Source organism: Mytilus californianus, unplaced genomic scaffold, assembly GCF_021869535.1.
Source record: "Mytilus californianus isolate M0D057914Y unplaced genomic scaffold, xbMytCali1.0.p SCAF_4, whole genome shotgun sequence".
Taxonomy (NCBI): Eukaryota; Metazoa; Mollusca; class Bivalvia; order Mytilida; family Mytilidae; genus Mytilus; species Mytilus californianus.
In genome coordinates this window covers 6,760,015-6,772,762 of record NW_026262690.1, presented here as the reverse complement: position 1 = coordinate 6,772,762, position 12,748 = coordinate 6,760,015, and the positions used below count along the sequence as shown (strand labels likewise).

Below are 12,748 nucleotides of genomic sequence, written 5' to 3'. Positions count from 1 at the left end.
TCATATCATTCTAGCGAACCTCCTTTAATAAGTTGAGAAAGAAGATGAAATCAGAATTTAAAAATGAATACAAACTGTGGATATCGTGAATAATATACATGAACATGTTATAGGCATATATTGTCGATTTTTTATTCACGGTTTGACAATGATACTTATCTGATCTAAAATCTCGAAACAGAAAATCAAGTTTGTTAAGACTACATGTAACAGTCAATTACATGTAAATGACAAACGTTTTCTTGAGATAACAAACTATTAGACTTTTCCTTTATACATGCATCTATTTCTGTACAATTCAGTCACAAAGTTTGTATTGATGTCTATGTGGACTGCAAGCGTAGCGCTAAGATAGTATAAACAACTAAATTTATCATCACCCTATAGGTTTTATAACGGCTTCTCGTTATAGTCTGTTATTAATTGATATTACCCAGACTTCACATGTGTAGCTTTATCGACATTTAGCAGCAAAACATACCTCGGGGACGCCATGAACTTTCATCCTTAGTGTGTTTATCAACCACGTGCAGGGAATTTGTGTCATGAATTATTATACCCTACCTTTTTTCCTATTCAATAAATAAGCTCATCATACCGGCCTTAACATTTTGTACGCCAGTCGACGTGCGTTTCAGAACAGTTTACAACTTAGTTGAGGTTATATATAAAGATTGCAAGTTCAATCAATTAGAAATAAGCTACTTTGAGTCTCAGTCCTTAATCCGTGTAAAATAATGCAAAGAAAATACATGAAGTTAAAAATATTGCATTTTGATCAATTTTATACTAAAACATATTCGATTGCTTCCTTTAAGCTTTCTTCTTGGAAAAGTGTTGAAAATGATTTTTATCTTTCTTGTAAACCTTCAACATTTTAACCTGAAATTAACTTCAAATTAAAAGAGGAAAAAGTATCAAGGGAGAAATGAAAAACCACAAGTCAAATAGAAACAGGCGACACAAATGCAAAAAATGCAAACGACGATAACAACAGTCCAAAAAGCACCTTAAGGTTGAGGTTGAGTAACAAGAACCCAATAAAAAATCAGGGTTGATCTCAGGTGCTCCAGAAGTGCCAGTAGTTCCTTCTCCACATATCACACCCACCGTGGTACTCTTGTTGAAATACCTTGATGAGCCATACTCAGTGAATATGTTTAAGCTCTTCTCTAACAAATTAAACAACCCCATCGGTGCATGTAAATTCTCTAACCCTCAAGTTTACCGTATGTGAAAGTAAGAAATGAAGGGTTTTACAAGGACAATTCATTTATTAATTCATGAATTATTATTTGCATAGGAAGTGGTTGTATTGACTTTCCCGAATTTTTGGAAATGATGGCTAAACGTTTACAAGACGTAGATGAAGAAGCGGAACTGCGGGAAGCTTTTAAAGTTTTTGATAAAGATGGCAGTGGAAGCATAAGTAAGGCAGAATTAAAACTTGTAATGGAAAATCTTGGAGAAAAGTTAACTGGGGAGGAAATTGACGAAATGATGGATGAAGCAGATAAGGATGGCAATGGAGAGATCGATTATGAAGGTAATTAGATTTATGCCTTTACCTAAATGGAAAAAAAATCGTAGTCCGAAATTAAATTATACAAGATTTGTAGAAGTTTAATAAAATGCGATTATTATGGTTTTGTTAAATTATAAACTGAAAACTCAAGAAAACATAAATATCTTGCTGACCTTTACTGTTGTTTGTTTTATTATTTTTTTTTTTTTTTTGCCATAGCGTTGTCAGTTTTTCTTCGATTTACGAATATCCCTTTGGTATCTTTCGTCTTTTATACCTTTTCCTCTTTTCTTTGTCGAATGTTAATCTTGCTTGCATAATTATGTACGTGTGATTGTCACACTTATATGCTTAATGTCGAAAAAAATTTTTATTATTAAGCAAGATAATAATACTATTGTCGTAGATTGATTTTCAACTAAAGAAAACAAAATCAAAACAATTTTTGGAACAAATCAAACAAAAACAAAAAACGAAACAAAACAAACAAAACTATAGATGTATAATAACAAAAACACAAAACAAAACAAAAAAAAAAGGCCTAAACAGATCAAGCAAATCAGACTCGGGTATATATTTAATCTGTTGGTTTTTTTTTTATATAATCTGTTTAGGCGTCACTGTATGCAAAAAATATAAAGTAAGCTTATTGGTACAATATTCCTTCTTTATTTTTCAGAATTTGTTGAAATGATGATGGCAAAATAAGGACTTTATTACCTTTCAATGTGATCTGCAATAATCAAACGACATTGTTAACGTTAAACATGATTGTACATATTTAAATAGTCGTTAATTAAAATACGACTTTAATATTTTCATCCATCGTTTTAATTATGTTTGTTAAATACTTGTGCTACTATACAACCAGAATTAGTTCGAACAGAGTTCATTTTGAATTGAATGGTTTTTGTAAATAAAATGACAGTGAAGTAGTACCTATATATGTATTTAATATTAATGTAACAAATAATGCCACTCTTCAGATGAACCAATTTGATTGCTCATTATACCATTCGATGACACCATTCATATTTACAAATATGAAAGAAGCTTTAAGTTTACAAATAAACATTATTTGTTTGGCATGTATCTAGAGGTAACTTCTTGGCATGTATGGGCAATTATTAACAATTGCAACAAAGAAACATCCATGAATGTCTAAAGGAAAACACATACTTGACTTCAAATCTTAATATGATTCACTGTAATACATTTCATTGGTTTTGTCTTTAACGGTAGATGACTATATAGTGAGTCCTCTCAGAGCGTTTAAACATTTAATTTATGTCATTTTGGTAACGGGTTATTTTATTCATCGTATAGAAAATGGAAACGGAAAATGTGTCAAAGAGCAGAAAACAGCACAAGACCACCAATGGGTCTTCAACACAGGCCCCTAAACAATAATGTATACTCTATCAGCGAAATGGACTCCACACTTAAGGGCATACAATACAGTTATAGGGGAGGTACATTTTGTAATGACGTTGCTAACGTAAATTATTATACTTCACGTAAAAATGCCATATTTTGATTGGCTCATACGAGGGTGTTAATTTACTCTATCACATGGCTGAGCGGGTGACAATTTTTTTGAATGTCACCCTCTCGTCCAGACCAATCAAAAATTGACAATTTAAAGGACAATGAATTGAAATTACATCAATTTATTAAAGAATGCTTAAGTTCTACGTTTTGGCTCAGATTCTATTATTTGACTGTCAAAATAAAAAAATTAAACATCTTGCTTCACTTCTAATCCCCGTAACGTTGTTATGTATGTGACGTCATAGAAAATACTTATGAATAAAATTCATCTGTAAAAGACAATAATGATAGGACATTCAGTATAATAAATTAAATAACACATAGCTGAGAGGGTGATAGAGCAGATTGTTACCCCTCGAAAAGACATTGTCAACCTTGGCTTCGCCGCGGTTGACAATGTTTTCTCGGGTACCAATCTGCTCTATTACCCTCTCAGCTATGTGTTATTTATATAATGTTATTTTTCGCGTCTTCAAACTGACAGATGCCCTTTTCTTGTGATTTTAATCATTAGCTTGAAAACGAGTACATGGACACCTCTTTTTTAAAATGGCGTTTGGCTTTATTATGTATGAAGATTATTTGTTCCAATTTTTATGAAGGAATCACCGATGATTTTTTTTTTTGATTAGAAAAATGCCGGTATTTTATAAAATTATGACATTATGAATTATTTCCATAGAATTTTAATACAAATTTAAAGCATACTTTTGTAAAGAAGATATTCCAAATATTTTACAAAAATCCGCATGTGTTTATCTTATGAAACAAAAAAGGTTCAGTATGTCTGTCCAAAGGAAAGAAATGTCCAGGAAACCGAAATTTTGAGTAAATGTCTAAAATTAGACCCCATTTATCTCGAAATGTAGCACATGACGGTATATATGTTATTACATATTTGAATTGACTAGGTGAAAAATAGCTTGTATGTAAAGTTTTGTTAAAAAATCACCGTGGGATCGAAACTGTATCGTACGCACTTAATTCTAAAACATACAAATGAACCAAAATGTAATAAAAACACACAAGACTTACAAAGGCTAAGGATTCCTGACTTGGAACAGGCGCAAAAATGTGGCGGGGTTAGATATGTTTTGTGAGATATCAACCCTCCCCCTATACCTCTAGACAATGTGGAATAAAAAAACACACAGCAATACGCATAATATATGATACATTGCATAATATATGGGAACGATATAAAATAAGGAGATGTGGTATGGTATGATCAACAATGAGACAACCATCCACTAGAGTTCAAATGAATCCAACACAAACTCATTAAAATTAATTGTTTTTGACACAAACCCATTTCTCCAATTTTGGGGTGGGTAAGAAATTGACTCTATATTTTGCTACAGAAAATCCCAAAACATAATCAATACCATGGAGAGAGAATATTTTAAAAATATTAAAACAATCAATATCTATGAAAATAAAATAATTTCTCGTACCAAATGCAATCACAACCGATCTTTTCACTTACAATAATCAATCAAACGTGAAAGTAGGAAGTAAATGTATGTTTAAATTATTAATGGGAAGCTATGTAAATACATTTAACTGGAATGTGGTTAAAATTGAGCCCTGTGTTCGAAGAAATGTCTACTATGGAAAATCCATGGAGATCTACCATGTTAGTATAGTGATTGCGAAACAGAAACTTAAAGGAATTGACAGAAGGGCACCACCAGAAGTGGAACTTGGCATGCGGCTTAATCAACAGTAACCTACTCCTCCGAGAATAAAAGTCATACAAGGACAGTAACAACGAACAATAAATTTTCAAGATAACCTGAATTTGTACATGTGTATAGTTACGAAATGTGGTTGGTTTAAACCCTCCGTTTTGCCTATACAAAAAAACTCCCTGATGACGTAACGTAAAATACACAATAAAATACCTGTCATGTCAAGTAACAGGATGTCATGTCAAGTAACAGGATGACATACATGTATAACTTGCATATCAATTCTGTTTTCGTTACTTATCGTTTGAAATACAATGAACTTGTATAAATTGTCACATTCTAGGCTAGCTCAGTTATATTAAAGTGAAAATTAATCTTAATGGCTTGGCTTGCTTCACCCTTCCAAACCATTCAAATATTTCTTTTTATACCAATCTTTTATTTCTTAGGCAAGAGCAAAACTTGGATTTTCAACAATTTGTACAAAAATAGGGGTGTGGCAGCAGCAAAATTGTATTGACAATTCTGCAAAGGGACTTTGAAAAGCTTTTACGAAATTGAGAGAAAAAAAATTCAATAGGGTGGGGCTGTAAAAGAAATCTTTAAAAGTAAAGTATAGCCCTGCTATGTTTCTTATATACCTTCCGTGTGTAGAGACTATATGACAACGCTTTTTTGACTATAATTGAAGTTATTAAAACATGTTTATAAAGATCCGTTGCACTGTCACGACGTTTTGTTTTAAAATCTTTAGAATATCAACCATCTTTTCTGCACGTATATATTTCTTTTTTTGGAACACCAAGTTATCTTTTAAAGCAATAAAATTATATACACTTTTTAAAGTATGAAAATATGGAGATGTGGTATGACTGCCAATAAGGTAACTATCCGCCAGAGTTCCAATGACGTGGATATAAGCACCTATTGATCTGATAAAACAGGTTCTCTGTCACAAAATACATAAATATTGAGAATAAATATGTTTTAAAGTAATTGATGCTACAAATTGGACGCTATTGTCATCTTAGTAACTCTTCATTTTTTACTAAGTCCGTCTTACAGTTTAGTCTTGGCACATATATCTTATGACATTAAGTAGATAGTTTTGTATTAATCGTCAGTTGTTCGTTAACCCAGATGCTTATGAACACCAAACAACATATTTGCAGTATTTGGCCACAGCCTTTAATATTATTATTCTCGAAATTTATACATACTGTATATACTGAGTATGTTGTTACCGCAGATTGCTGGCAACCGAACTGTCAGTGATATCTAATTAAACACAACACCATAAATGATGCGTTAACTGAAAAATGAAGTTATACCAGCAGATCGCTGATTATGGCAACCGTACTGTCACATATATATATATATAAATTACTACCACAGATAATGGTAACTGAAGATAGGATTAAAACAATTTGGAAATCACCGTGGAAACACAGGTGATGGATCGAAACCCTTACATTGTTCATCTGTAGTAAATGATCCTATTCATAAAACAAAATGTTTTTTGATGCAGCGAATTCTGCCAGATTAACAGTGAATCGGAACATAGGTTTCACTGTCAACCGCATGTTGAAAAAAGCCTCAAATCTAAAAATAATTGTCGCCAATTATAGAAAGTTAACAAAAATTAAACTTTGAAAGAGAAAAAAAAATTTTGATTTCAACCATGTGGCAGCCATGCATGTGCTATTGTAGTTCAGTCACGTACAAGTGTACATGTATCCTTGTTTTTTTAAATTAACATCACTTTTTTTCTTTTTTTTTTTTTGCACGACGCGTCACTTAATGTAAGTAAAACTATAATATATCCATTCAAAAGGAAAAACAATACTAAATATTGAAAATTGACAATTTCTTCTGAATTAAAATTTCTTCTGAATATATGCAGCCTCTCCTGTTGAATCCGAATTAAAAAAAAGGATCGTGACATCAGATTGTATGGTTCACCAACCACCAATGAAACTTTTCCCACTCTTAATAGAAGACTCAAACCATTTTGCTGACACAATTCCTATTTTCTACGTATCATTGACAGTCAAATAAATTTAAGCTATTTAAGTCTAACTTATTCTTCCAAATTATAGTCCTTATTAGATCTGATTGATTTATCTACAACTTATATCTCACCAACTTTTAAAAATTAGATTTATTAAAATATTGAAACAATACAAATATGTAATAAAGATTTACAGTCGATTCAGAAATAAAACAGAGAATTTGTTACACTCGTTTGAACTAAACTTGCAACATTCAAAGAATTCTCACGGGATTTCATGTTATTGTCTTACGTGATACATACAACGCGGAGGTATACTGCGGAGATACGGTGAATGTTTTTATAGATAATTATGTCTGTTCAGAGGCATTGCTTGCTGATTAATACGTGACGTTATCAAGACCATAAAAGACATGAATCATGTTATGATCTAAAATAAGACTCAATCTGACCGTATTGAGAAATGAGGAATACCATTGGCAATATTCTTATTATTAGCCAAAGTAATGCTTAGAAATGACGACACCCCAAATGTCACGTGTCCTTTTCTACTCTACTGATTACTCTGATGATATATTACATCTTTGACACGTTTCAACATTCATTTATTAATTGGAATTTTGTCATTGAAGCATCATTCTACGAAAGCATTTTACGAATGATGTAATTATGAATTTGGTGTGAAATTTATGGATTGGATATAAAATACCAAAGACCAAAACATTGCAATTAGATTGATGAAAAGTTTGGGGTACCCCGCCTAATGTGGTTTAAAAATTCAGAAACAAAAGATGAATCAAACAAAAACTCATACATTTTCTTTAATTCTCAGAAAAAACTATCGAGTCAAAAATGTTTTTATCCCTATAACTAATCTTAATCTTCTTCAGATTATAGTGTTTACTGTCAGAAACATCCACTTGATGATAACTTATCATTAATAAAGAGCATAGCGAATGGTACAATCTTCTCAATCAGACTTGTTTATGATGGCCAGGTTCTAAGATAAAAGGGAAGGTGTAAAAGACAACACAGAGATACGAGATACAGCAATACAAGATACGAGATACAAGATACAAGATACGAGATACGAGATACTTAAAATAAAATATCTGTGAAATATACTAAATTTTATCTCATAAATAATTTTAAACATCGAAGTCTCAATTAAGCATGGCAGCAAACGTCATTTAAAGTAGTCATGTACTGAAGGCTTGAGTGGAGTGGAGTTGTGGGTTTACATTTTATAATTTAATAATTTAATAAGTAAACCAATTTTCAATGTACATTTTTATACAGTCTAAAAATATGGAATCACCTTATATACATTTATATAATTCTGTTGTTACAAATATCCTCCAAGTAACATAAACTTTGTATTAAATTTATACATTAAACACAATATTTAAATAATAATGATCTTCTATATTTTATTTACATCTACAAACTTTTATCAGTCATAATAAGAGTCGACAGAGGCTTCAAATTACAAATTTACTCTTGTCCTTCCATGCATATATACATGTATGTCTACCCATATACGTACTGAATTCCAATGACAAATACAACACAATTTTGCATTGATGGATTCTCAATTTTATACACATTGTTTGGATGAATCAAAACTCCCTTTCATTTTTATGATTTTTATTTTTCTCGTGGCAGAGTTATGGGAATTTATTATCATGTTATAAAGGCATACTAGTACTTTTAATCCTAATCTGATAGTTTTCAAGATAATATACAAAACTGAGAGAACTACTGAATATCTATATTGCAGGGCAATAACTCAAAATTGGGGTTGCCAGATTTTTCTGAAATTTTCAGGCTAGATAAATCTTGGTCTGCAATGTTATTATTTAAGGGCAAAAATGCTCCTACAAGAAGTATTCAACTGGTTCGGACCAATGAAATGATTGGTAGATCTTCACATGATCGTTTTGACATAATTGATTAAACTTTTTGAGACATTAGCCAAAAAAATATGTAGAGTTCTGTTTATACCCTTGTCAGTTAATTTTATGCCCCCACCGTAACGGAGGGGGCATTAAGTTTTAACCTTGTTCGTCCGTACGTCCGAAAGTTCCAAAATTGGTTTCCATTCTCTAACTTTAGTTTTTCTCAACAAAATGTTATGAATCTTATACACAAAGCTTACTACTACAAAGCACAGATCAAATTTGAATTTTGGTGGCATCACTTTAACCGTTCTAGAGTTATGCCCCTTTACAAATGGAAAAATTGCTGCATTTTTAGTTTCTGTTCTCTAACTTAAGTTTGCCTCAACCAAATGTTATGAAACTTATACTCAATGCTTATTACTACAAATCTCTGATCAAAGGTAGCGTCACTTTTATGGTTCTTGAGTTATGTCCCTTTATAACATCATATGCAAGAAGGGGCATCATCTGTGTCCAATGGACACATTCCCCATTTATTTTTCATGCGGATACAGTTTTCAAACTAACTACCCTAAGAATTATAATGGGTAAGTTGTTCACAATCGGTTTAATGAAATTTTCATGATCATGGAAAGCAGCTATCGGACGACATACAACAGAGAGTATAGCTCTCATGGCCCTTTAAAAATTGATATTGAGCTACATGTATATTACCTTTTCTGAGAATGAAAAGGCTGCCACTAAAGTGCAATGGTAAGAATATTTCACAAAAACAATAAGATGAAATTCCACAGCAGTTTTACATGTATGTGTCATGTTAACTCCAGCAGATGACATATATATTGGCTTTCAGTTAGAACAATAAGATAAAAGTGAACAGCTCACATTTTGCAGGATAAAATATTTAGTGTGTGTCCTGTGATTAATTGGTTTAAACTAAATTAAATCAAAGTTGAGAAAAATGATACATTAATCTATGTTAAATGGTCTATATTTAACAAACTGGTATCTGTTTTTAATAAATATCAAACTATATAAAACATTAGTTGGTATGACCATGGAAATAATTTCACAGGCCAATAACCTGAAGTAAAAGTGAAAGTATTATCTGCAGCTGTTATTTTACAGTGATTCTAATGCCTGTGTTAAAAATTGGTGTTGACAAATTTATCTGAAGTTTGCGGAGTTAATATTTGATACACTAATTAAAATTCGAACTTTTTATCATGTTTATCTGTCTATATTATAGGCCTACACAATTGATTTCATTTCATATTACATTTTATTGTATCTCATATCTCGTATCTTGTATTGCTGTATCTCGTATCTCTGTATTGCCTTTTACACCTTCCCAAGATAAAACTACAATTCATTAATTTCTAAAAGCTGAAGCGCAGCGAGTTTAAGATTTACAAAATCAGATCATCTTCTTAAGATTGAAAGAAGGATATTTTAGAAAACAATCGTTCGATTCCCTTTTTATCCTCGTTTTTTTTCAGAGACTTGGATTGCTAGATAAACAAAATGTACCGTTAGTAACCCATGCCACCTGGTTTCTTTGATGAGTTTTTACTGTTATTGTGAACTATTTTAACACATTTATCATTGAAGTCTTACTACAGTTACCATGAAAACTTGCCAGGAATCAATAATTTATGAAAATGAGACCAAGGTCGAATGCACCCTGCCAGAGGTATATGCATGTACCCTTTATAATCACTTCATACACCATATATCATAGTTGACCTATTTATTACAGTAACTCATAAAATAAATAAATTAACCAACCAGATAAGACCAGTCTCCTAGTCAACTGTCAGACAGACATGTAAACTTTACAGATTCAAAATACCAAATATAATTTTAATTATTTTATGATTAATAAGAATCTAGCTTATCTTAAATAAATTCATCCAAATAACAAATATGGTCGACCCATTTTTGAAGTGTCGGTGAAACTGATCTATTGAAGGAAATTTATTGTAAAGTAAACCTTTTCAACTGATTTTAATAGTTTGTTCTTATATTGTGCTGTTACACCACTGTTCCAGGTTAGGACAGGGTTTGGCGCCAGCACATATGTTTAACTTCGCACATTCTGTATATGGCTGTCCCACGTTTGTTGCTGTATAACATGTTTGTTTTTCGTTTATTGTTTTGTACACAAATCAGACCGTAATTTTTCTTGTTTGAATTGTTTTACATTTGTCATTTCAGTACCTTTTATAGCTTGTTGTGCGGTATAGGTTTTGCTCATTGTTCAAGGCCATACGTTGATCTTTGGTCTCTGGTGTACACCAGATGCGCGTTTCGTCTACAAAAGGCTCATCATTGACGCTCGAATAAAAAAGTAAAAAAAGGCCAAATAAAGTACGAAGTTGAAAAACATTGAGGACAAAACAAAAATTCCGGTAATCTTTTCCTGGGGTAGAAAATCCTTAGTATAATTTTGAAAAATTCAAAGTTTTGTAAACAGTTAATCTATAAATATGACCGTATTTTACGAACATATAACAGACGGAAACTTCTGTTCCGACCTTTAACGACATTTATTCAGGGTATAGACTATCTAGATTTCTACCTTCTGATATACGACACTTTGTACAGATAATATATGTACACATTCGCAGCAGCGGGATTTGCATCAATAGGTGTCGCATTCTGAGCCAATCGAGACAAAAAATACTGGTAGTAGATATATATTCAAATTTGTGGTTTCGGTTTTCATAACTAATACAAAAAATGCATTTATTTACTAAGAACAATAGATATTTGGTTATTAAATGTTCAATGGCAATCATACCCCATCTACTTATTTGTATAAGGGGAGTTATTCTAAGTTCATTCTAACTACAGTTGGAAAGTACTGAACGATAGCAACTAATTTTGGACGTAGCTATTATATCTTCCTTATTGGTATATAAAAGTGTTAAATTATTCATACACACTGTTCGATCTGTTTGTCATGTATTATTTCGACGATAAATATGTTTCAACTACTGTTCACTAAATTAATGTCAGAAGTTCAACAGCAATGAGTAGCATAGAATGTCTGACCACCTTATTGATGTGAGTATTCTATTTAATCTATCTTTTTTTAATATATAACAATGTTTAATTGTAGATACTAAAAGTAAAAGATAAAATTCATGAAACATTACAAACACTTGAAAGAGATATATAAGTCTTTTTTTTGGCAAATGAACTATTAGTTTTCTCGTTTGAATTATTTTACATTTGTCATTTCGGGGCCTTTTATAGATGACTTTGCGGTATGGGCTTTGCTCATTGTTGAAGGCCGTACGGTGACCTATAGTGTTAATTTCTTTGTCATTTGGTCTCTTGTGGAGAGTTGTCTCATTGGCAATCATACCACATCTTGTTATTTTTATACATAATTGCATACTAGTACTTTGGGAAGAGTAAAAAGTATATCTTCAGTGCATTCTTTATTTGTTTTTTTTGTCGATAATCGATTTGGGGGGGGGGGGGGGGGGGGCATACCGTAACTTGTACAAAAGGGGTATGTCATTGAAAACACATTTATTTGGAATATAAGCATTATTTGATTCGCATCTGTAGCAATAAAGTTCTAAAAAACGTTCAGTCATGCTTGCGTTTAACGATCATTTATAAGATGGCTACCTCTTCAAGTACAAAGTCATGCATCTTTTGGTCACATTTCCACATTACCCGCTTGTCGTGAATTTTTTACATTAAAATAGTTGACGTAACTTCCAGACATAATATCAATGACTTTGTCTACATGATGCCTCGGAATGACACAAATCGGCTTTCCGAAAATAATTAGTAAATACCACCGATCTTTTATTTTTTTTAAATACTTTTGAGTGTAATAAAGTAAGATAGATACATCTTTCCCTGTGTGTATTTATAAAACTAACATATACGTTATTCAAACAAATAAGTGAATTTTTTAGCACCAATATGCACTTCTATTTTTATCATTTCTTTTTTTTCTTCAAAGTTGTTGTGTTTTATTTATTCATTACATTTTCTTTTTAATATGTTTAAAGTCCGCAATAATGTTAATTAATTGATTTTGTAA

General features: G+C 31.6%; 1 protein-coding gene across 1 annotated transcript in view; it reads left to right on the top strand.

Moving 5' to 3' along the window:
• LOC127699078 (calmodulin-like) overlaps positions 1-12,748 on the top strand; it is a 30,620-nt gene that overhangs the window by 6,959 nt on the left and 10,913 nt on the right. Inside the window, exons 4-5 of the mRNA XM_052202816.1 lie at positions 1,304-1,546; positions 2,205-2,224. Of these exons, the coding sequence (XP_052058776.1) occupies positions 1,304-1,546; positions 2,205-2,224 (263 nt within the window). The remainder of the gene's footprint in view (positions 1-1,303; positions 1,547-2,204; positions 2,225-12,748) is intronic.